This window comes from Acanthopagrus latus, chromosome 15, assembly GCF_904848185.1.
Source record: "Acanthopagrus latus isolate v.2019 chromosome 15, fAcaLat1.1, whole genome shotgun sequence".
Lineage (NCBI taxonomy): Eukaryota > Metazoa > Chordata > Actinopteri > Spariformes > Sparidae > Acanthopagrus > Acanthopagrus latus.
This window is the reverse complement of record NC_051053.1, coordinates 17,775,232-17,801,915: the sequence shown is the minus strand read 5'-3', so window position 1 is coordinate 17,801,915 and position 26,684 is coordinate 17,775,232. Positions and strand designations below refer to the sequence as shown.

The 26,684-nt window shown below is 39.2% G+C and overlaps 1 protein-coding gene across 3 annotated transcripts; it reads right to left on the bottom strand.

Annotated features, from left to right (window-relative positions):
- Positions 1 to 1,081: 1,081 nt before the first annotated feature.
- pank1a (pantothenate kinase 1a) lies at positions 1,082 to 25,645 on the bottom strand. 3 transcript variants are annotated; one of them, XM_037123784.1, is made up of 9 exons: positions 24,717 to 24,836; positions 24,160 to 24,322; positions 12,905 to 13,051; positions 12,380 to 12,585; positions 11,698 to 11,951; positions 10,680 to 10,856; positions 9,626 to 9,749; positions 6,940 to 7,065; positions 1,082 to 6,805 (listed from the first exon to the last, which is right to left on the bottom strand). In XM_037123784.1, the coding sequence occupies exons 3-9, from the start codon at positions 13,032 to 13,034 to the stop codon at positions 6,746 to 6,748; spliced, it is 1,077 nt and encodes a 358-aa protein (XP_036979679.1). In that variant the 5' UTR covers positions 13,035 to 13,051; positions 24,160 to 24,322; positions 24,717 to 24,836; the 3' UTR covers positions 1,082 to 6,745. The 3 variants fall into 3 exon arrangements, with proteins under 3 accessions (XP_036979679.1, XP_036979677.1, XP_036979678.1); XM_037123782.1 differs by lacking the exon at positions 24,160 to 24,322 and having other exon boundaries at positions 24,717 to 25,645; XM_037123783.1 differs by lacking the exons at positions 24,160 to 24,322; positions 24,717 to 24,836 and adding an exon at positions 23,934 to 24,152.
- Positions 25,646 to 26,684: the final 1,039 nt, after the last annotated feature.

Below are 26,684 nucleotides of genomic sequence, written 5' to 3'. Positions count from 1 at the left end.
GGGTTAGGGTTAGGGTTAGGGTTAGGTTTTAAGATTAAGTCTGGCATTCATATTCTTGAGGATGTAATGGGAGATGTTGGATTCATATCCTTTAATGAAATTAAAAATAAATATAATCTGTGTAATTCCGAATTCTCGAGATTTCTACATATCAGAAATTGCATTCTCTCAAATAAGGAACATATTCAGCACGCTAAAACTGACATTCAGGAAATATCACATTAGGTAGGAGACAAAATCAGAGGAGCATCAAAATTCTATGAATTTATTAGATGTGCACAAGTGTCAAAACTGGATGGTCTAAAAGTACGCTGGGATAGGGACCTGGCCCAGGAGAAACCAGAAAATGATTGGGAAAAAAAAAACTATGTGCACCATGGTACTGTTACTCATGTGGTACATAGTCACAACTTATTTGTTACAAGATCTTAAATAGATCCTACTGGACTCCTTCCAAATTAGCTAAAACTCAGAAACAGTGATATATGCTGGAGATGTAATAGAAAGGTAGGAACTCTGGGGCATATGTGGTATGAGTGTGATAAAACTAATGACATGAGGAATGCAATAATTGTGTTCTTGCCGGGCACACATTTGATCAAAAACACCTCATTATGTCTTTTGGGAATACTTCCAGATAATGTTTGAACGCCAAAACAGCGAAATATCATGGCGTCGTGTTTGGGGTTCATTCCTAGATCAATGGCTGGATATGAAAGGATGACGCTACCTACTTCTGCATAATCTTTTATTTGGTTCAGGTACAGGATGTGTACACTCTGTTGACTTCCTAAGGTGTTGTGGAGTGGGTGTCAGGTGTTTTTGCTGTATTTTTTGTTTTGTGATCTATGTTTTGTGCTGGAGGTGGCTGGCTTGAGTTGTACGTTGCTGCTGGACTGCAAACTCCTTTTTGTTTTATTTATTTTTTTGTTTGTGAAGAAAAAAATAAAAGACTGGGCAGATACTCAAAAAGACACAATGTAACTCTTATTCATGTAACAGTTATTGTTTTGTATTTGTCTGACCAAATCATTAACAGAAATAAAGTGTGGGTGAGTGAAAAACATCCAGAACACACATGTATCATCCAGTTTTAGTTTAATTCCTTTAGAAAAAAAAAATCTCTTCACTTCAGTACATACGCATTGCACAAGGCAGGGAGCCGTTTCATTTTTTAAACTGTCTTTTTTTTTTCTTCTTCTTCTTCTTCCATTTTTAACCCTTTCCATTTTCAAACCAGAGTTAAAAGCAGCAGCAGAACTGACGCCAACAACCAGCACTGGGCTTCCCAAAAATGTCACACTCAAGTCCAGATCCTAGAGGAGCTGCTGTGAACGACCGGCACTGAAACTGAAATCCAGCAGACAGAAAACACCTGGACTTCCATTCAGAGTGAGTATGACCAACATGGTTAATCTCTAAATCAAAGCAAAATGGGCCAAAACTGGCTACAGTAAATGGAAAAATTCTAATTGCGGCCAAAATTTTATTTAAATCACAGAAAAAAAACATCTACAGTTGTGTTGAATCCTAATGAGGAAATCTCATTAATCATGTCCCAAAAAGACGTTAACAATTACTTGTTTGTGAATACTCTGATGTTGGAAAACGAGGACAGTTGTTTGTCTCGCTGAGTCTTCTGTCTGCGTTTGGATTGTAAATGAAGTGCCGGGTTGTGTTTGGGAAACCCCGATCAGCTGAAATAACTTCATCAACAGACAGATTGCTGGTGTAGAATATATCTTATTAATATTATTTACAAAATCTCTGTACAATCAAATACACAAGGGTGAAAAGGTCCGTCCTGCCGGTCAAGCTTTTCAGAGGACAGTTTAAAGGCCGGACGCGTTCACACAACAGGATGTTCCACCAGATTACCAACCAGTGAAGGAGAATTTTAGCAAATTTGGGCAAGAAAACGTTCCACAAGCAATAAGGTGTTTACAGGTTAAAGTCTACCCTAAACTCACAGGATTAAAGATACGTCTGAACTATCATCACATTACTTTTATGTACTGCATGATTTCAATGACCTTTTTAGCATGATAAGGTCACACAGATCACATGCTTCACACGCTCATTTTGGCGCAAAATTCAGCCCAAAACATCCTGTTTGCGAGCGTCCACCTTAAATAGTGTTAACATTTAATCAGCAGGACAAACTTTAGGAGGAGAAACTCTCTCCGTCAAGATTCAAACAGGATTTCTACGAGGGGGAAACTACAAGGGTTGCATATTTTTTGAAAAACATTTACAAACAAATCACCTCTGGTAGCGTTAGAGAGGAAGGTGAAGGTGTTAAATAAATCCAGAATGAGTTACTGCATAGCCTGTTGGTTAGATTACACTATGGATGACAGAAGTCAAAGCTCTCTACAGCACTGAGAAACACATACTGATTGGAGAACAAGTGGTCCTGGTCGGAGATGAACCAGAGTGTTAGTTAGTGAGGCATGAACCCCAAACTCACAACTCAGACTGTTAGATCATTTACATAAAGTCTTGCTTCATACTGTGTCTGTTGCACTAACACTTTGATAAAAAATGTCAACTGAATACTTATTAAGTGTTCAAATTTTTTTAGAATTACAATTTTGGAGTCAGACACACTGAAGGTTCATACTTACTAAGTTTAAGTACCTGAACTCGTGACTCTCCCATGAAAGTCTGTAACTTCAGCTTGCAACAGATTTTAAGATTAATTATGTGTGAAATAATTATGTTCTAACTTGTACTTAAAACATATAGGTACACTTTAAAATAAGCAGATTCCAAACACATCATCTATGTTATGCAGAAACCGACGTGTCAGCTTACAGATGTTCCCATATGTTCCCCAATAGGTCCTGACTCAGCTGCCAAATTGGTGAGCTGGGGTTCTTAGAAACCAAGTCAGTATGTTTGAAGAGCTGCGTGCATGCTGCTACATCAGGCCAATTGTCCTACAGTATCCTCCCAAATATGGACAAGGGCTGCCTCCACAGCCAAGACAATCCTGTATACATTTTCTTTTCAAAATAAAAGCCAGAAGATGCCATAACAGCTGTTCAATATTGTGGAAAATATCAAATATGGCTGAAACTATTGTGATGTTCGCCAGCATTTGATTCAATATAAGCTCCTTCTACCTCAGTTCTGCAGGACATTGATGACGTGTTTTAAAACTCGATCACTTTCATAAATGCTGAGAATCACAACATGTTTGAAAAGGCTTCATCAGTCTGACAGGGGATGACAGACTGGATTTTCCATTTCTACAAACAATCACACTGGTTCTTTTGTGCCAACCAAAAACAATCACACCATGAACAGTAAAGTCCGTACAATGGTATTTTCAAATCACATGGGTAAAACACATTAATGCACATTGTTATTTACTACTGGCCACAAAAAAAGAAAGAAAAACAAAACAAAAGTGAGTAACAATCATAAAAGGACACACACCTTTCAAAAATGTTCCCAAACCAAACTGTTGCCCAGAAACTTCATGAAAAGAAAAGTTGGGGAAAGTGTATTCCAGTTCTTACATTTAATGATCCATAAAACCAAACATTGTGAGTTTTCAAATAATCTAATTTGACATCAGATCTATTGAGGTGGTAGTGGAAGATAATGCTCACTTGGGACAAGCAGGTGAGTTCTGAATGCCAAACAGCCCGATAACTTCAAGTTCAGTACTTGTACAGTACAATGACAGAAAAAAACCATCACAAATCACAGAAAGCGAGAGTGAAACCACAAACCTTACAATAACAGTTCAGCAGGTAAGAAATTCAATCACACAGGAAAGTGAAGGTCACAAACATGGTGTAACCACAGTCAAGGCAACCGATCAGGGTAAAAGGAAAGCGTGGCACGAGATAACACACAGCTGATAGGTCGAGGCCACCATCATTATCCAAACATGATTTGGACCAAGGCAAATAAAAATACACAACAGAACAGAACACAATATCCGGAAACTCCGAAAACACTACGAGTCAATTAGTGTTTCATCACAGCTTTTCTTTGAACACTCGCACAAGTGCTGACATCTGGATTATTACAGCCAATAGTGATTGATCTCTTTTCCACTCATCAGCAGAAAAGAACTATTTTTTTTAACTTTCAGTATGTGAGCTACAGAGAAGTCACTCGGTACAAAAGAGATTACTCTCTTACCTGATGATCAATACTCACAGCAAAACTTTTTAACTGTTCGTGTGGATAATAACATCAGCTTTAAATAACTTCCTAATAACCATGTGGCCTATTATCCAAATATCCTTTTACACAATTGAACTGAAGAAGAACAGGACTGTACAGGAGCAAACATGTTGTTTGTCAGGGTCAAAGTGTAGTCCACGAGTACATTAGATGGCCATTTGATTTTGTCAATAAGACTTTTCACAAAAACAACATACTAGCAGAGGATTTAACCTTTGTTGTTTCACTTTAACACATCAGGCTCAGAAACACATGAAACTAACGCAACCCGAAAGTGTTGTTAGCGCTGATTTGGAGGTACTGTTTCAAGAGAGATGAAGGTCAATTACACAAAAAGCTACTCCAAAAAGCAAAGGAGCATATAAAGGCATTTAGACAGTTGTAGTTAATATATGAAGCAGTGGACGGTGGAGAGTACACCGTTCGGCTTTACAGTTCAGCTGCTTTGACATTAAACAGAAATGAAAGGCTGTAAAGGTCCAGGCTGGGAGGAAACTACACACTGATACTTGTAGTCCATGTTTCCAAGAACAGCTATGATCTAAGGCTCTTTACAGCTTTACAGCCAGGATGAGGTGTGAAGGTAAATTTACAATTCGAACTCCCTATTTTAATTGCAGATCAGGTAAGATTCCTCTTTTTCAGCTGCAGCTGTAAACTTTAAGAATATCTACTGAAACACAGTGGTTTGACATCTCAGACTGCTAGTTTGGGGTAAACTCAAGCTGGCATTTTCTTAAGTAATTAGTTAATTAATAAGTAGTGATTAACATTAGTGGAAGTGTTGTTATTAAGGAGACAAACACTGTGATTCAGTCTCTAAGATATCTTTCCAAAAAAAATGTTCTCATGGTTTGTGATGACAAGATGACAAAGCAGGGGGGATTAATATGTTTACCATCCAGCAGCGCTTAGGGCTTGCACAATAAATAGGTGCTGGTTGGCCTTGAAAAAAAAAAAAAAAATTAAAAAGTCATACAGAGGCCTCGACTTTGATTCCAGATTCTAAACAATACCAGATACAACGTCTATGAAATCTGGTCGAACAAAAGATTATTTTATACATTTTCCTGCATGACTCGTGACAGGCAATTACCAGATGTGCCGCTGATAAGATTAACTCCGTCAGTATTGAAATTTGGTATGAAATGACAAGACATTAGTCAAATAGTACTGAGACAATTTGGTTGGTGTCATAAAATTATCAAGGACAGATACCAAGCCGGAACACAACTGCACCATTAGACAGTAAAATCAGTCTAATCTGCAAAACTGATTCTGCCATTTTACAAAAGGGGCGACTCTTCCTGAAAGCATATTGGTCCTTCTTTTTAATGCCAGGATTCATATGGAGATAATTTAATCTTAGCCTGTGTTATCTGAGCCTGAACTCAACATCTGAAAAAGGCAACAGGGTGGCAGAGGAGCTAGAGGGTGAGGAAACAGGCATCCCACCCTGTTGAAGTGGGAGGGGTGGGAGAAAATCATAAGATGATTACAAAAAACAAACATCCCATAGTATTTCACAATATACAAACACAGGTCCAACTGAACTGTAGTTGTAGTGTTGCTAGTCAACAGAAATCAGATACAGCTGTAGCGCCATCTGTTGGAAGACAGTCTCTTGGTCCCATCATCTAACACTAAACTCACTAATCACTGCATGCGTGGCAATATGGTGTTGTTATTTTTGTTTACATGTACTGTAGGCAGACGGAGGAAAGACAAACAAAAAGCAAAAGGCCATGTGGAGCAGTAGAAAGAAGTAAAGACCGTGTTTCTGCGTCCCATCTGAGCTGAAGGAGGCACAAGTCTCAACAGGGTTTGGCTTCAGTGCACTCCTTAGAAGACTGGAGCATGGTGGGCAACTTGTTGTGCACAAAACACCTCTGAAACTCACTGCTGGTTTTCCAACTGCAGTTTGGAGCTGTTTGACTGCTAAGTGTAGTCTACAGCTTCAGCTACAGCAGGAACCATTCGTGATCTAAAGATGACTCTGTGGTCACAGAGTGTCTTTCAATCCCTGGTGGTAAAAACTGTTAATTCAAGAGTAACTTCCTTCCTGTGCAGACGTCCCATCTCAGAGAGCTGTTGCGCAAACAGTCACCCGGGCAGCACAGCCTCCAGGACGTAACGCTACAGTAGCTATTCACACAAACACACACAGTAACAAAAAACACTAAAATACTCTGTGCTTCCCCACACAGGACTGATTACAGAAATCAACCGCAGTGATTAAAGGAAACCATAAATTAAAGTTTACAATATTAAAACCTCTATGATAGGGGGCTCTGTTGGGGAGATTAAGGAGATGAATGTTAGAGGTTATCATTATTTACAAGAGTTAAATTATTAAAATGGCTTTTCTCAGTTTATGCGTCTCTCTCTTAGTGTTCCTTTAGTGGTCTCTGTGAACGAGACCTTTCAGCAGCGTCAAAGGGTTGATGACGTCACAGCATCGAGAGGTGATGACATCACAGCGCTCGGGGGTGTATGACAGTCTTGTTGAGGGGTTGATGATGTCACGACACGGTTTGCTTCATGGGTCTTCTGTTGTCTTGAGCAGCTCCATCAGCGCACCGACAGCCCCGAAATAACCCTGTTGCAAAAACATACACGCGTGTTTTACACTGTAAGTTGTAGCACTGAGGTCAAGCTTTAGAAACAGGAGATTTGCATAAAGGTCCACAGTTTTGTTAAATTTATCTTGAGGTTTATTAGTCAAGTGCTCACCTCATGTTCCAGGAAGAGCGCTCTGAGTTGTCCTTTAGACCAGAAGTCCATGGCATAGGCTAGCAGCTTTGTGGACACTGTGTTGATACGAAGGAAGTTCCCAACAAACACCACGCGCTCGATTTTCTGACAAGAAAAAAAAACAAACAAAATAAGGGAAATCAGGCCCAATTGTGTGTGTGACAACTATGTATGTCACATGAAACAAATATAACAAGACGTTTTTTAAAAAATATGAAAGGCCGGGATAATATCGTTACTGATTCACTCACAGCTAGGAGCCGTTGTTACATGTTATTCTCTACATTTCTCTTCCAAAAAGGACAAATGTTGCTCCACACTACACAGATCACATAAAAACATAGAGCACTGTCCTTTCTATGAAATGGACATTGTGAGCATCTCTTGTACAAATCTTTAAGCACATTTTCGAATAAAAATAATTAATGTATGTACTAGGGGTTACCCGACAAAGGGGTATTGATGATACCCATGGAATTCAAAACTTAGAGACTGTTATTAAAAATACACTATATCTACTCTCTATAACTACTCTCCACTTCCTAACATTTGTATTTTGTGCAAAATATATTTGCAATTTATTTAGACAAAACACAAAGCAAACAAAGTTATAGACTAACTGGACTGCTTGCACATAAATGAACAAGTGCTTGATGGATAAATTCATATCTGATCTGCAACAGTAACTGTGAATGAAAATGCAACATCTATCCCAAACACACGGTGGTGCTGTAGAGCTGGTAAACTGCCTAACTGTAGAGCCAATATGGAAAAGATCTAATGATTTACCACTGGTGGTGTAACCTCAGTAGGATTAACAATCAAATGCTGATTACATCCGGTGTTATAACAAAAACTAGCTTTTCACAAGTTTTCAAAAATGCAACAAAGCCAGAACAATTCCCACAACTGCTTAATATGTCAGAAAGTTTTCTTGTGTTTCATTAAACATATAATTTGCCTGAATACAGTATGTAATGTTATAAAAATACATTTGTATTAGAAAAATTCATTCGTCAAATACTAGCTTTACTTTCAAAAATGACTTCTTGCCTTCCACCTCCTGTTCGACATCATGTCTCCATATGTTTAAGAATGGATTGTGTTGATCTGATATTTGTCATAAATCCTGCAAAATTACAAGAAACAGCCACAGTGGTTAGTGGATCTGGGGGAAAGTGAATAAGTAAACCACTGTGGCCAGAAATATGAGAATGTTTTTCTGCTGTTAAGAAGACTGTCAGTAACAGAGGTTATCTTCATGCTGTAAACTGCATTATGTAATTTGATAATAATACACTTGGACCAAGGTGAGCCTGTGTTTAAGTGTTTACACGTGTTAAAGCTTGGAAGGACCAGTACACCGATATGCCTATACTTTTACGGCCATAATACAAGACTTAATGATAACCAATTATCAGGTCATCTAGTACTGATTGGATGGAGGTTCCTTCCTGTCCAGAAACAGAAGAAAACACTAGGAGAAAATACTTGTTTCTTGTATAATTGTGTCTTCAGAGGAGAATTTAAGTGTTTACATTCTATCCCTAAAACCAAAAAAGGGACACACTTCCCTACATCAACAATAAGGATAATTCAAATCCAAACCAGACCAATTGGTAAACCCCCTTGCAAAATAAGCAATATCTGCCCTCAACCCCTACAACCAGTGGACATATCTTCGCTGCAGCTCTGTGTGCAGTGATAGCCCTGTACAATGCTGCTTGATCGCCATGCCACAAGGCAACACTGTAAAGAAGCTCACAGCACACAGAAAGACTCCAGGCTGATCCCTCACTCCGGAGAATAACAAGTCTGACTGCTGTTGCTGAAAAACTCTCAAATAAATCCAGCTTTAGCTCCATTCAGCAAGGTATTCATTCAATTTAGCCATTAAACCAGTATTTTATTAGATTAAGTTGCTTACATATTTTTTATATATATATATATATATATATATATATATATATATATATATATATATATATATATATATATATATATATATATATATATATATATATATATATATATATATATATATATATATATATATGTAATATGTGTATATATATATATATATGTGTGTATGTATGTATGTATGTATGTATGTATGTATGTATGTATGTATGTATGTATGTAATATGTGTATATATATGTATATGTATATGTATGTATGTATGTATGTATGTATGTATGTATGTATGTATGTATGTATATGTGTGTGTGAGATACACTTGGCTGTTTTTATTGTGGCTGCCAATTAGCACCCCATAATCCCATATCCGCCTGCAAGTTCACAGTTGATTATTTAAAACTTGTCACCTAAACTGAGAGGGGGAAATTTAGGGACCTGTTTCAACACAATGTGTGATATTTTTGCTTCTTAAAACTGTGCAGTACAGTTAGCATAACAGATCTTATGTAATCTCTAACAATTAACCCATTCTACAAACCTGAGTAGAAATAAAGCACAGACAGAATTTGATTCATTTACATGTAGTTGTATGTATTTCAACACCTACATGTGCTAAAGGATCATACTGCAGTTCAGACAACCTATCGCTCATGTGTTTGTACAAGTATTACATAAACTGGCGTGGCTGTGTGGACATTAAGTTTGATGATAGTGGCCAGGATCTTGTGTGTGGATGCGTGTGTGTACCTCATTGACGGCACACATCCGTGCTATGGATCCTATGTTGTTAGTGATGGTGACGAGTGTGGCTCTGGCCAGGTCTTCCTTACTGATGCTGTCGCGCTTCTCTTTGCTCATCATGTGACCAAAACTGTAAAAATAAATAACCATATTAAACACAACATGTTCATAAAATCTGTAATTTTACATATACGTCACTATTCAGGGTTGATGAACTCTTAAGTTAAATAACAACACAGAGCATGTCAGAATGTCACAATAACCTCAGAACAACAGTAAACAAGGGTTGTTTGTGTGTGTGTGTGTGTGTGTGTGTGTGTGTGTGTGTGTGTGTGTTTTTCAATAACTGACAGAAAGGAACACGATAAGACGATTATAATCTGATAAAATGTTTTTCACTTTATGGATCAACCTTTGAACACAGAACGGCAACTTTACTGGGCACATAATAAACCCGGATTAGCCAGTAAACATCTGAGTGTGTGAGTAGCTGGTTTGTGTATTGTGTCATACACCAGGCTGTTTTGTGTTTTGTGTTTTGTGCAGTCATACATTAAATCTGAGCATATAACGGCTGTTAAAATACTGCTATGTCATTTGGATAGTTCATGATCTCGTTATCATGATCTGTCAGCAACTTTGAAGTGACTATAAGCCAGTAAGTCATTGCTTAAACTGATTTTAGCAGGCTGCAGGATGATTTTATCAACTTCACATGATTCACATGACTTGATTTATTAATTTGCATGTAAATCAGTTAAGGCTAAATATTTTAGAGGCAGTTTTTATTGTATTTTTATAATATCCCGACAGCAATCGATGAATCAAATTCTCAGACAAAAAAAGCTCTATGGCTGTGGCAGGCCTCTAATCGTTCCATCCAATCATTTAGTTTGGTCTACATAAAACATTTAGCCTTTTGCTTGTCTTTTGCTGCAGTGCACACTCTGTCCACACACTCGTTGTGCATTAACCGAGTCTTCTACAGAGCTCAGTGCAGATATATATTTCAAAGCTTTTAGAACTTTAGAGAAACTGCTGCCAAAATCATCACACTCACCTGGATGCCACAGCTGAACCCTGTAGGCCAAAGCGCTCGTAGTCTCCTCCATAGATATCTTTCACCAGTTTGTCCACGTTGGTAGAGTCGCCCTTGCTGGCCATTTCCAATGCCTCCTCAAATGTCTCGCAGCCCGTCAGCAGACAGCATAGGCCCAGGAAGGTACCACCTCCCAGACTGACAGAGGAAACAGTCAGACATGGAGTGAGAAGGAGACGAAAATGGAGAAAATGGGGAAGACAGGAATAAACAGGGAAAGATCCACATCTGTCCTCAGCCCTAAAATGTCCCCCCTGTACTTTACTCTTATGCCATAATTCAAGAGTTACAGGAGTTCTGTTTGGCTAATACAGACCTTTAACTTCTCAAAAAATAAAATAAAAAATACCCAGCCCTTCCAACCCTGATTGAGCTGCAGCAGGCTTGCTTAGTTTTGTAAATCAACTTAATTCTGATAGATCACGACGAGGCTTATTCAATTATTCAATAACATTAAATGGAAATGTAAAACAAGTCTAGATGGGATCACTTATTTTTGAACAGTTCATATCTAATCACAATCTAGTCATACTGTTACGCAAGTACAAAAAGGTACACAGGGTGATTATAGATAAAGAATGTCTGGAACACAAACCACTGACTCTATTGTGTGGATCTACTGACACTACCTTCAGGTGTTCAGCCAACTTCAGGTGTTCAGTCACCTTCACATTTTTTACATATTCATTCATTCAAAGCAGCTTCAAATTCAAAACTTGTTTTGTGACAAACCAGTTCTGTCTCTGTAACATTTCTGAGCTTTGAACTACTTATGACATTTCGCATAATGACCTTCTTCTCTACCTTTTCACCAGGTTGTATCCCCAGCATTAACATTTTTTGTATTATTTATTTCAGCCCATCTTAATTTAACAGTCAGGTTATACAAGTAACAGAATATTACCCTTTGTAATCAGTATACTGTTTTTAGAATTAGTTCTAAAACAACAATACAAAGATGCTTTTCTCTCCTCCTCACCTGGTCCCAGTCACCCGTTTGTAGTTGTTCTCCGAGTACACAGCCAGTATGGAGACCCCGGAGCCGATGTTGACCAGCAGCATGGGGAAGGGGTCTTCCAAGGTGCAGGGCTTCTTCACGCAGCTCTGTGTGTCTGAGGGGTTCTGGAAGTAGTAGCACTCTGGGTGTCCATTGAAGCCCACCCGGTCGACGTACAGCAGGCCATGAATCAGGCAGTCCAGCTCGTCGAGCTTCAGCAGCTCCAGGTCGGCCATCTGCACCGCAAAGGGAAGGGGGTTTAAATACTGAGAGGATGCTATATCAGTTCAACCCTAAGAAGCAGGTTATAACTGCTCAAGATAACTTAAACTAAAAGTTGATCATATTCTTCTGAAGCATCGATTTGTCATGTTTATGAAGCTAAAATGCTTCTAAAATAAAGCTAAAATCATTCTCAAAGCACTGAGAAATGAGCATTAGGTGTTAGTTCAGCTTACTTCATGCTGCAGTGCCTGGGGAGTGTTCATTGATCTTACTGCACTGCAGAAAGGGTCAATGAACTCAGGTTAACAGTCAGTGAGCTTTAAAATGCACCTACTTCAAATCATGTTTAGGAGCCACTACATGTATGAAAAGCTCAATCAACTCAAAGACATCAAGGCAGTTCTATGACGAGTGACAATTTCTCTGGTCATACACTCACCGTTCTGAAGTCATTCTCGAACTTGTAGGCGCCGCCTCCGGTAGCACAGAGAGTAGTGTGGAGGCTGGAGAAGTTCTTGTCGTGGCCCATCTGAATGAAGCGAGGCATGGCCTGTGTTGGGAAGCGGATGAAGTGCAGGTTCCCCGTCCTGCCGCACATTGTCAGGTTCCTCAGCTCCAGGTGGACGTCACGGACACCTGTTTTACCTGAGTGAGAGAGGAAGGAACGATATTTTACAAATACAGGATAGTAATGTTGATTTAGGAACTGCAAACACACTCACACTTATGCTGTGATGTAAGTTAATCTTAGTAGAACAAAACAAAACCCAAACTATAAAATATCTCTTGGTAACTTCTTGTAATATGTCCTTGGTCTGACCTTTTCGCACACACGAGTAAACACACTCAAATATTTGGGTGTGACCACATGTGCGTAAATGCGTGTGTGTGTGTGTGTGTGTGTGTGTGTGTGTGTGTGTGTGTGTGTGTGTGTGTGTGTGTGCCTGCGTATGTGTAGACCCACCGTAGGCCACGTTAGAGGTGAGGTATCGGCGGATGGATTTGAGGTTTTCTACTTCCTCCTGTTCTTCCTCTGCAGTTATGTCGACTGGCTCAAAGTACACCAACTTCACCAAGGTGCCACCGATGTCCATTCCAAACCAGGGGAAGGCTGAAAGAAAGGGAATGAAAAGATCATGAACCTCTGCACGAACCAATAGAACACATAGTACAGATCAAATTGACAAAACACAATATACAGTTTAATGAAGCTGAGATTAAAGAGAGGCCATTAACCTAACAGGCAACACACATACAGAAAAAAACAATATAACAATTACTTTTATTGCAATTTGTGTGCATTAGTCACTAAACCCGTTTTTGTTTTCTTAATGAACCTTGACTTCTAAGCACATATAATAGCATTTTGATTTGTTTAAAAGGTGCTATAAAAAATGTTTAATTGATTAATGGTTGTTGGCTGGACATGACCTATTTAAATATATCATCGTAGACTGTTTTTCACTAGTATCCAACAGAAAACATGACTAACCACGGAACTAATCTCCATCTAAATTGATACTATAAGTAACCATTAATTGCAGCCCTAGACTGGAGTCCCTGCTAACACTGACAACCAGAGATCAACCTGTAGCACCTTTCTGATATAAATAGGTTGAAACCCGGCATCATACATGCATCTCGATACTAGCAGTTCACTGTGCTGCACAGACAGGAGAGAGAGGAAACACTGGTCTGGATAGTTAGCAGGGTAGAACATCGAGTTCAGCACAAAAAAAAGATCTTCCAGCAGAACTGACCAGAAAAAAAAGAGCCACAGTCACCATGGAAACAGACACCCTCCCCCCTCCATCACCTCCTGTTCTCTCCATCTCTCATACACTCTCCTCCTTCGCCCATTTTCTCTTTCACTTTGCCATTTCCCCTCATCGCATCACTCTCTCTCGTTTGGTTTCTCCTGCTTCTCTTCCTCTTTCCTTGCTTCTTGTCTCTCGATCAATTTAATTCAATTAAAGTAAGACTTACAGGATGGAAGAGAACTGATACTGCAAGACGTTTCAAATGCACCGCAAAGCAACTCCTATATTAAATTAAGAGGTACATCAGCCTTTCTCACTTCAATTAAATCCAGTGGGCTTTTTTTGTGCTTTGTAATTAAATCTGAAACAACTGGTTGATTAATTAATTGAAAGATAATAAATTGGTAAGCATCTTGATTGTATCAGTTATTTATTAAGCAAAAATTACAACCATCAACTAGTTTCAGCTTTACAATGGTGATGATGTCCTACTTTTCTCTGTTTTACATCATTGTAAAATAAATATATGACAGTTAGTCCGAAAAAAACATGCGGTTTTCAAGTCTAGGCCATTTATTTATTTTTATGTTTTTCATGTTGTTTATCTGTAGGTCAATAAAAACACAGTATGCAAGAAAACACAACAAAAGATGAGCAACTGTTTCCAAGATGGCTGACGTGTTATGAGAGAGGTACAAAACATGTAACAAATCATTTAAAAATTAATTATTTTAATGTACAAGTGACATTAGTACTAACTGAACCAAAACAATACCCCAATAAACTGTATTTTATTTTGGCAGAAGGATATTTTCTCTTCTGGCTGTGCATATTTTGCTATTTTTAGAAGCCACCTGCATCGATCCACCGCTCTTCTGGTCAGGCAGGTCAACACATACCTGGCTCAACAGTCAGCCACATCAGAGACAGCCTCTTGTTATGCTTTTAGTCTGTGAAATGTTAATGTTTTACAACCCTTAGATAATACAGAGGTGAGAGAAGAATGACAAGGAAGGATAATCTGTGTGTCTAAATGTTCTGAAAAATGAAAAGCCTGTGTGATGTTGAAGACATGCTCACTAAAACATTATGTTGTTGTTGTGGAAACAACAGCATTCAACAAAAGAATGTGTTGAATCCAAATATTCATCCCAGGAAGAAGGGCCAGCCCACTGAGTTACACGAGACTCAAAACCATTGTGCTTCATACACATATACACAACCACCTTTGTCATGCTGGAGAAATGTTACTTTTTATACTTCCATCTGTAATAATTACAGACAAATCTGGAAGAAAGATTCTAAACTAAACTGTGGTCTCTGATCTTCTGACCCCCTTTGTCCAAGTTTCATGGAAATACATTCTGTAGTTCTTGTGTAATCCTGCTGACAAAACAACCAACAAACCAATGGACACAGGTGAAAACATGACCTCCTTTGGGGTAGGAAATAAATTGATTATTTTCCTGATTAATTGTGAAAACGTCTTGAGATGTTCTGTTATGTCTAAGCAGTCCAAAACCCCAAAATATTAACTGAAACTGGGGGACGTTTGATATTGTATACACTATTCATTTAATTGATTCATTTTTTAACATTTTTGGAAGTGAAGCACTAGTCAAACACTTTTGACGAACAACCTGTTCCGGGTACAGTCTGAGCTTTCATTGGCCTTGAATGACTATCAGGAGATGTGACCCTTTCACAACAGACTGTTAAAGGGAACTGAATGAGTCCATCTGGCTTATTGAGCCAAAGTCCACTTTGAGTTTACAGACAGATTTGATCCTGGGATTGGGTGAAACATGTGTAAACGGTTATTTTATGCAAATGTTAGCTTGTCATGATGTTAGCATCTAACATGTAACTACGGCTGGGCAATTTAGACCTAAATTCTCTGCATTTTCGGGCTGCATGGCGATACTCAATACACAAATGCCAGTATTTTCTATGAAGTGGGCGAAATAGTTAGTTTTAAGTTTTCTCTCAACATCATAAAATCCAATACATGATCCCAAAATGGCACCTCATGAAGCTAATTTTTGCATTGAAATTGTGTGCATTATATGTTCAAGTGTTCATGCTACTCTGTGAAACCTCTAGTTGATGCTACCACACTGCTGCTGCTGTTACCTGCTGATGGCAGAACTAATACATCTACACCTGCTACAGAGGTTGGTGTTTGGTTACCTTTAGCAGGAGTCACCTCTCACCTGCTTTAGTGTTTGGTTGACTTTTTGTTACCGTCGCCTCTCACCTACTGACCTTTTCGATGTCTGTAAACATGAACTGAGTAGTATAGATTTTGCAGTGATCTCTCCGGAAAATTCACTTAGATCAGATAAACTGTAATGAAGTGTGTTTGTTGCAAACATAGCTGCGAAAATAGACAATCTTTATCAACAGCTTAATCTTTTTATATGTGTTTTCTGGTGCAATATACATGTGTTTCCAGCTGGCATCCACCTTGAAGCCACAAGAGGCAAACGCTTTACAACAAGCATTGAAGCTGGGGCAAAACTGAAAAGCTGTGAACAGAAATATGATCTCCTTCCCCGATATAATGAAAGGTGTCAGTCTAAGCTGAGGCAACACTGTTAGAGGCCAGCCAAGGTACATGATGTTGTCTGCCTCAAGTGACAATCACATTTTCCTCCACAGCTTCAGCCAAAAACACTCTCACAACCAGCACATGACATTATCTGAATAAACATCACAACACCACAAATAAGAAAAAAGTCTTAAAATATCAGCACAATATGTTTCTATTTATATATTTGTGTTGCTAAGATACAGCATTTGGAGTGAATGCTAATGTTATAACCTCAAATTGAACCTTTTAAGTGCCAGGAAACTGAACACTTTTTTCTGCTTTACTAGAATTTAATGCTGTTATAAAGGAAACTCCTCAAATTGTGCTTACTTTAATAGGTCATGCAACGTTAAAACACTGCACTGAAACCCATCGTAATAAGGGACACATCTATTCACTAAGTGAGGAAAATATTTCCATTTCAGTACGACAGAGGATGTTGCACAAACATATTGACAATGACCTTTTGTTTCTTGGAGACAATAGTTTTCTATCTATAAGCTAAAGCTCTGACCTTTACCCAAACCCTAATCAAGTGACTAACTTTAAATGCCTTGTGGATGAATGCTTTTGCTAAGGAACACTGAAAATGGCAATCAATACACCACAATCTATATTGTATTTATGTAATGCACAATCAAGAATTAGTTGGGCTTTCATCACTGCAAGTATAAAAACATGTTTCCCCTTCTATTGGGGGATGGGAACCATTTTTTTTCCAAACTGACAAACCCAAGTTAATCTTCTCCCAACAGCCAGTTAGAGCTGCAACTTGTCAACTATCATATAATTGTCGACTATTTTGAGGCAATGTTGAGGGACTTCGCACTTACCGCTATAATTCCTCAAAAATGCATCTACAAAGCAAAACAGCAGCCTTTTTTGGCATTTGATGACACTGGATTTTTTAACTTAAAACTAGAGTTTAAAGGGAGTCATTTTATTCAGTCTGTGTGAGTAATGCACAAGAAGGAGCTGTAAAAAGAAGAGCTGTAGGCAACAAGCTTACTTCCAATTTTCAGTTAGGTAACTTACTCCTTTTCCTTGGGTTTCGTGTTAGCACTGGCCAAACAGGCTTTTCACTTTGACTATAAATCCTCTTCCATCATCTTGTCAGTCAACTGCCCAAACTACACTTATGTAAAAAGTGAAATGGGACTCAGCTGCTCAGCTGCAACTCTGCTGCTGGCGCTTGTGCTGCAAAGAGTAGACACGTGCAGTAGTTTGAATCTATAGTGACTGCAGCAAGCCTACCCACAGCTAAACCAATTTAGTTTGCCAAAAAAACAAGTATTTTGATAATTACATCTGGTTTGAGTTTTTTTTCTATATACCATTTTTCTTTTCTACATTTTCTGGTTTGAGCTTTTCTTTCTGTCTTTGTGTTGTGGACAAAACAAGACTTTTGAGGACATCAGCATAGGGTTTGAGAAACACTGGTTGACATTTTTCACAATTTATAGACCAAACAACAAATAGATTAATGAGACTGACAGATCAACTTACTAGTTGCAGCTCCATAGCCAATTATGTGTATATATGAAAATCAGATATGGAAGGAGGAGTGGGATGATGATGCCAAATAGGAGCTAGTTATAGTTATAGTTATTGTTTAGTTATAGTTTGATCTGAAGCGGACTGGTGTTCACTGTAGAACATGCTGAAAACCTTTAGGTTTCATTAATCTATGATGCTACTTCCTGAACAAGGAAGCTCTCCTGGGAAAGATTACTTTACAGCCTGAGAAGCATCCACTTGTGCTTGTAGAAACTGTTTCCACTCCATTCATTGATATATAAAATGTTAGAATGCTGTGTGGTAGTTTCTATCTTGCATGCAACATTTGAGTTGGGGGGAATTTGGGTTATTTACTGTTTCCAAGTTTAGTTTTGTAGTTTTACAGAATACCAAGAATGTCAGCAGCCTTCTTTATGTACCTGTGTGACTGAGTGGTATAATCACTGAGCTTGTGTTTGAACCAGAGGCGTTCTCTGAATCTGCAGAGTAATTTGTCAGGCTTTGTCATTAGTCTCTTTGACATTTACTGACTGCATCGCCCCCCCCCACCCCCCCCACCCCCACCCCCACCCCCATCCAATACTGATTACCGTTTGCAGCAGAAAAACAACACACACTGGAAACAGCACTGAAGCATGATGCCAAGGAAAACATCACTGCTTTCTTGTGGTCTAGCTGTTATGTCAAGACGTATGGCTGCATTGAATGAAGAGACATCAGAGGAAGACAATGTTCTGGCCTAAATTCTGTCTGTCATTCATTTTTCTGGAGCCATGTGGCTCAATTTACACATGCATCTCCAACAAAATCCCAGGAACTATAATGCAGTGGCCTTTTAGCAATTCCTTGACAGGGGCATTTAAATCCCCAACAACCGTAAATATTTCTAAATCAAAAGAAAAGGTTGCACAACTCCCAAACTTCCCATCATAAATGTAAAATTGATCACAAAATTAAACATCCTTTTTTCCTGCATGAGTTCATTAGCCTTTAGTGGTGCCTACTAATCCAGAGACATCATGCTCATACACACACTGTGACCAGCCAAAGGTCAGTGTGCCAAGGAGCAGGCTGGGTTGAGCAGGGAGTTATTTGTGTCCATGTAGTTTAAAGGTCTCTGACCAAACACACCTCTACCTTCATCAGGCGGTAGGTACACTGTGTGTGTGTGTGTGTGTGTGTGTGTGTGTGTGTGTGTGTGTGTGTGTGTGTGTGTGTGTGTGTGTGTGTGTGAGTGTGAGAGAGAGAGTGCGTGTGTGTGCGTACAGTATTACTTGAACGACAACAACAAGAAGACTTATTGTTAAGATTACTAACATGACCTCTGGGATTATAAACAGCTACCATTTCTATGAAATCTCATTTGCTTAACCTTTAATCTCAGGTTTCACACAGGTTACAAGTGTGTGTGTATGTGTGTGTTTGTAGATAGAGAGCACAGGACAAGAACAACACATGCTTGTATGATAAGACAAGGAAATAGTGGATCTTTTTATTTTTTTTTTCATATACTATTTGTAATCCCACAAGGGGAAATTCTTCAGTTGGCACCTGAACACTGAGTGTGTGTAGCAGATATGATAACACACTCATTACTAATCAGAACAGGATGTTTTGTCCTGTTATTCTTATCACTGATTTAATGTTATTATCTAACAGTGTTGTTATCCATCACTTTTAACAAATATCATTCTGATATTTATGAAAGTGCTAATCCTCTACTACTCACAGGACAATAGCTATAAGTACTTCCACTGCAGCTGTGTTTTTAACTACATATTTTAGTACAATATGTACGACTACGGTAGACTTAATGCAGTAAGTTAATTGATCGAATAGTGAATTGACAGAAAATAAATCAGCAAATACTTCTTTGAACTATGCTATAGTTAAAGATGCTAAACTAAATAAAGGCTACAATTAACAATTATCTTTATGATCAATCAATCTGAAGATTATTTTGCAATTAATCCATGAAGGTTTTGTTTCATTTCAAATAATGGTACCAAAAGATGGCAATCACAATTCCGTAAAGTTAAAGATGATGTCATCAAATTGCTCATTTTGTCAACACTACACTACCATTTCCTTGATTTTCCTTCAACAAGTCATTCTCCTGGCGATTACATCAAATACAAAGATTTGTGTTACCACAACCACTACTGTGATGCAACATCTGAATCAAATACATGAATACCAACTACTAGTACCTGCACTTCATCTACTACTACTAATAATAAAGGCTTTATCTGAATGAATGTCAGATGAACATGCAGATAAATTAGTTTTCAGAAACCTTTTTTTACATATATCTGGCATGTAGTTCTTATACTCAGTTTCAGACAGAAGTAGTTTTTTGGGTGTTCCCTTTCTGAACCCTCTTTGTTCACAATACAACTGCACCAGAGGATGGTAGAACATTGACTTGACCTGCGGCAGACTTTTTTGTTAAACTTCTATCCCTTTATGAGAGTTATTCTTTTACTACATTCTCACACACACACACACACACACACACACACACACACGAAAGTCACAGGATTTCCAGTGCTTCAACCATGATTATCAATAGCTAAACCAGACAGTAAACCTTTGTCTCTTTCTAGGAGGACTGCCAATCAAATGTACCCCTACTGCCCCACCCCACAAAAACCACTTTGTACCTGCAGCCAACGCCTAGTCTCAACACCAGTCTTCATGTAATCTCTCCCTACAGAGATTCCAAGTAAAGAATTCCTCCTACATCCTGTTATCTGTGACAAAATGTGAATTTCAGTCAAAACACTGAGTTACACAATATTGTGTAGACCAAACATGGGAGGCTGTGCATCAATCTGACTATGCTGCTGCACACTGTAATTTCTTGTTATAAAAAAATGCTGGCCAGTAAAAATGTTGTTGGTACTGCTGCTAAAATGTAAAACATCTGCACAGTACTTCTTCCAAAGGCGTTTCTGTGTCTTTTATCAAATTTGTTGTATTATTTCAACCCCTACAATTAACATACTGATAATAATACAGCCTATGAATACTGCTGAGCTTTCTGTTTTTATTTAAAGATCACCCCACACAACAGATGTGGTGGTGCAACATGCCTCCTTCAGAGACATGTCTGTAACTCACAAATGGACACACAAGCAGCACCTGTTCAAAAAGACACATTTTACCTGAAGTTGGCAGAGTTAAAAAGAGAAAGTTTCTTCCACTTTCTTCTACTGTTGTTTTTCTAATTACTTCCCTGTTTGCCCACCCTCCTTCTCTGTGACCACTGACCACACCCATATGACCACATACAGTATGACTTAACAGCAAGTGTCAAGTTGTCAACAAACCAGTTTCAGTGAAACAGGCAAACTAAGGTGACAAACAGAATATGTTCTGGGCATTGATTTAAAATAAAGCACAATTCAGCAACAGATGCTGTGCTCAGTTCATTAGAATGGACCTCTGTGGTATACAATCAAACCTTGGAAATTTAAATTACTGGTAAGTAATTATGTCTTAATTCTTCTGATTACCATGAAAAGTTTGAGAAGGTTGTGACCAAGCCCAACGCAAACTCACTTCTAGTCCAAACTTGACTTGAGTCCGATGCAGCTCATGTAAGGTGTAGCGCTGAGTCTGTATTGATACACAGAACTCCCATGAATGTTTGCCTGGAAATTAGCAATTGCCACTGTGTTGCTTTCAAAACACTGCAGTGTAAATCACCAACCCCAGCATTAAACAGGACAGTATAGCCCCAACACATACAGTGGGTCCATCACTTCTTTAAAAAAATGTTTCACACTATACTATCAGTAAAAAAACTTGAAAGCACATTGTCAATATTTGTTCCAACCCAGGTTTCTGTTGGTTATTCAGATTCTGGCTGGGATGCGAGAAGTCAGTCACACAATAAACTTTGTGAATTGCTATTTCTGACAAATTCTTAATAATTTGGGCCTTCTTGTAAATTCAGAATATGTCAGACCTTGTTTACGGGATGCTGCAGCCCCCTCAGCACCCCTAGTTCCTGCATCCATATGCTGCACATTTCTTAAATGACCTCAAAAAGTTTCTAAGTCATGGATCTTGAAGTTGACCATGAAAAGACAATGCAACATCTGTATGAAAAACACATGGCAAAATCTCATCAGGGTTTTTCCAATTGACTTTTAAAAGTTAACTTTTTAACTGGCATCTGTATCAGGACACAAGTGATCGAAACTGACACCACGTTGCTTCTAGTGTAAACAAGGAGTACTACAGTCAGTGTTATCCAGAACTCACCATGATTCTACACCACCTCAAACATTGAGTAGAAAAAAAAACTATCCAGGGACAAAAGTTAAAAAAAAAAACCCAAAAAAAAACCCCACACCCTAGGGGAAAACATTCCACGGTCCGATCTTCAGTAGGGGAAAAGCTTAGAGGGTTATCCGGGTTTATCAGGACGGCTGGCTTCCATCCAAGGATAACTCAGCCACAAGCAGAGGAGCTCTGAATGGACATTTCAAAGTTTACTGATGAGATGTCCCCTGAATTACGTAATTTAGGCCAACTCTAGTGCAGAAGGGCCTCTTTCTTTCAGGATACCAGGCATCACAGCAAATAACTGATGCATTAGGTTCAGCTGTCTGTTCATTGCAACATCACACTTCCCCAGTAAGTCTTCAATCTTTTTAATCAAATTTAGACCCCTTTATGCTTCATAATAACCTGTCAGATTTCCCACTTCCTGAGTCATTTATTTAGCTTTTCAACACTTAAGTGCATCATCTCACATACTGCACATACTGTACATCTACATCTGTGCCAACATGTCTTAACTACCAAAAGAAATTATTGTACATCTTAGCACATGTTGATTCTATTTTATCTTGTTGTGTTAGATATTTAGTTTGTTTCAAAGAATAAGCCACTGATAACAAAATTAAACATCCTTTGTCTTCCAGTAAAAGAGATAGCCATAGAGATTTCCACTGAAACTATACATATTAAAGTGGTTCTGTAATACTCAACACATTGCAAAGAATTACAAGCAATCCATCGGGCAAAAGACCAAGAAGCAAGGACAAAAATAATATTGTATGCTGTTCTAATAAGACAATATAACAAAATCTGTGAAAACAGGACAGCAAAGCAGGGCAGCAAACATAAACTAAAGTGAACAGGTCTTACAGGGGTATAGTCAGAGTTCATGCTGGGGATAGAAAATAAGCCAAATTAGAAAGGACATAACCTAAAAGGGAAATGTTGGAAATGCAATACATATTCATAGAACCCTGTAGTTGGAGTCATTAATGAAATGAACAACACTTCTGTTTATGGATTGGTGACATGCATTAACTGATGTAGCAATAAACACAACTTTATCACAAAACTGATGCTGTTATATTTACTTGAACACATCGAAAGTTTGAACTGATGCTTGTCACATCGAGTCAAATGATTTATTTGTGCTTCGCTGAAGCTTATAAGTTAAAGAGGATGTACATCTACTCACATGTATCTTGAGCCTTGCACTGAGATAAATGTGGTTAGGCCTAAAATATTGTTCATTTTAAGTAAAAATAAAATTTCAAGATCATATGGTGAGACAGTGAAATATGTTACTGAGCTATTGACCTGCTCTGCTTCTGACTGATGCTGCAATATGTAGGCTGGTTCTCAACGATGACAGTTAAGAAATTTCCCTGAATGCAGAAACCAAAATGATGATGTCCCAACCCTTTCTCCTTTCTGACTCCGTCACTCCCTAACACAGTATCTTATAGAAGTAAAGAATATTGACCTAATGACTTAGCAACAAGGGCCCTAAACTTGAAGCTGGTCTCTCTGCAAACATTTACAAGAAAGAAAAACAAGTTTTACCATGGCAGCCACATTCAGTCACAACAAATCCTGGGGGTTTGACTAAAACAGCCTCAAACAGGAGCTGAGAGATGAAGTTTCAGTGACAAACAGCCAAACAGCTGACTGCAAAAAACATTTCTAAGTATGTTTCAAATGTGCAACATTCTCACTATGAGGATAATTACTGATTTGTTTTCATACCCCAACACCAAGTTATAAAAAATAGACTTTAACAACCCTTAAAAACAAATCAATAGCAAAGACATAAACATTTTCACACTTACCAGGCTTCTTTTCACTTATAAGCTTCATAGTGATGCAAGATATCTGCTCACAGGTGCATATAAAAATAAAACTACAAAAATAATATTAAAACAAGCTCGTGGAATTAAAGCTAATATGGCCTCTGTCAGTCGTGGATATCTGAAGAGACTACACACAGCGACGAAAAGGACACTTTTCTACATTCTGCTGTAAAACTCCAAAGTTTCCTGGATGATCTTTACTCACATCATCCGAAGTACTCGGTAAATAAGGGGGCGGGGCCCCGGCACATTCAACCTTCCTACTGAAGACAGGAGGCGGTCGCTGATTGGCCGAGGAAAGCCAGGCCCACTTATCAGGAGCTTTTTCACCACCGGGAACCGGCCAATCACAGCGCACCAAATGCAACCTGAGGGTTCATACAAACAAGAGGGGGTCTCCCTGACGACGGCGGGCTTGGAGATTGGACGGATCTGCCTGACACTGACCAGCTAATCTAATCAAAATGAGGAGATGTGAAGTGACAGGATCGTAATGTAAAAACACACATTAACCACCAAGTTAATAAACACGCAGTCAGAGGTGACTACACGCGGGTTGTCAGGGGTTGTTGCTGTCATTGCGACATGGCATTGGTTGTGCAGACCCCGGCTGATCGGTATTGCACAGCAAAGATTAGCAGTCATCAGATTTGCTTGTCACTAAAACAAATCGCACCGCGTCCACCACTGATTCGGAGAAAGGAATCATGTCGGACAATGTAAATAACTGCACAAACAGGCTGTTGGCTTTTTCACACTTACGGGGTCTGCTCCGTCTCACCGACTCCGTCCTCCTCCGTAGCCTGCACCTCTTTGCGGGGGACCCGTTGCACTCCGCATCTTCCCCGCGGTGCAGATGATGCATGTTCTCAAAGGTGCTGCTGTTGGGTCCACCGCTGCTCGACCCGAATGCACTGCCGCTGCAGCAGCTGCCGTTCGCGGCCACAGCGACGTGACTATGAAATCCCCTCTGGCTCTGGCCGTTGTTGACATGAAAGGGTCCCGACGCTCCTTTCTTGTCCATCATTGACTTGGCTTTATCCATGGCAGCAGCTATCCTAGCCTAGCCTAGCCGAGCTTAGCTTAGCATCTGCCGCGAGAGCGAATGTAAAAGCCCGGCTGTTAGCTAGCTGGCTAGCTACGAGAAACCCCGGCTACCTTTAGCTTAGCTAGCTAATGTTAGTTAGCTCCTGCTGCTCGCAATCTAGTGAGACGCTAGACGTTACCCTCCTTCGCAATTTAACGTGCTCCACCTCAAAATACCAAGCTCGAATTGGACGTGAAATTGTAATTTAGTGCAATATAAAATGGAAATACGAACAGTCGCTAAAATACAGTGTTTCCTTTGAGGTCACTCGCGGTCATTTCCCCACATTGAGATTCTGGCAGGCGCAGCAGCAGCCGGTGTAAGTATGTGTGTGTTGGTGGACGGCTACGTCACACCAGCAGCTCTTCAGCAGAGGCCCGAACCCGTTCACCTCCTCCGACCGGTTTCTCTCTCTCTCTCTCTCTCTCTCTCTCTCTCTCTCTCCCTCTGCAGCAAAAATGACACTGTGGTTCGACACTAGCACACAGAGGTTTGGATTATTAGCGTGTAAACCGACGCGCACAGAGCCAGTCCGTGCAGCTGTGGGTGCTTTAATTACGAAAGTGGCTGCTCGCTGTCATCCTGATTCCCCGCAGTCCTCCACACACGTGATGGTGCTGTCAGCCACTCAATAATGTGTCGGTAAAGCAGATGAACTGTAGTAACACAGGGGTTGCGTGCAGAAGCATCAGTGGCTATCTAATGTCCTTCTCCTCAAATAGCAAGGCTTTCTGTTTGTTGATTTGTGTGTGTGTGTGTGTGTGTAAGATAATGCGGGATGTCTGTGATCTCTCCATAATGTGATGTCGAAGGTGCTCTGTGCAGTTTTGAGGAAGACCTAATCAGAAGAGATAGAGATAGATCTTAATCCATAAATGCCAAAATAAACTCTCAAACTGACCTTCAAGGGCAAAACGATTCCTTACTGGTTTGGAGAGGAAATTCAAGCTCGGAATTGTGATATTTTGATCTTTTCCATAGCAAGCTGTTCTCGGAGGGGGAAAAACGTTCCTCAGAACACTGTTTGCTGCTGGAAAAAGGTGGCAGCGTCGGCCACATATACACAAAGTAAAACTGTGAGAATGTGTTGTTCTTTAAAGGCACTGTGTGGAGGAAACGTTTTTTTTTTTATATAAGTGTCAGTTTTTGAAGAGTTGGGAAGGAGACTCTTAAATCAACTTTATTTTTGCAAATAGCACGTTTAAAATCAGTTTGTTTATTCAGTCATTGTTTTTTAGGCTAATAAAAAGTCTTCCCTAAAATGACATAGTGCAAGAACAAAGCAAAGAAATAGACCATTCACTATTCAAGTGTAGTCTCATTGAGATTAAAATGTAAACATGTAGATGTTAGTATTTAAGGGAAACCAGATATCAAACAGAGTGAGCCCTGTTCTCAAACCCATAGCAAGCACAGGTCAGTGAAGATACAAAGGTCAAGCAACAATCTCAGCTTGGTAAAGAATCAGAACATACATTCCTGGTGTAACTGTCAGCTTTCAATACCACACAGGACTCTATAGATGGACTGATTAGAAAGAAGAGGTCACACTTCAACAATGACATTCTTGGTAGAGAGGAACGGACCCAAAATAACCATCAAGCTAATCCCAACTCAAATTTTCCAAGTCACGGAGGATAAAA

Bases quoted from the DNA above. Each gene is read 5' to 3' on its own strand.
- pank1a (XM_037123782.1), bottom strand. From the start codon at position 24,999: ATGGATAAAGCCAAGTCAATGATGGACAAGAAAGGAGCGTCGGGACCC. The intron at 13,052-24,716 runs GTAAGTGTGAAA...CCTTTCTTTCAG, and splicing joins GGTGAGACGGAGCAGACCCC to CCTTCCCCTGGTTTGGAATG. The intron at 12,586-12,904 runs GTGGGTCTACAC...TCTCTCACTCAG, and splicing joins CACCTCTAACGTGGCCTACG to GTAAAACAGGTGTCCGTGAC.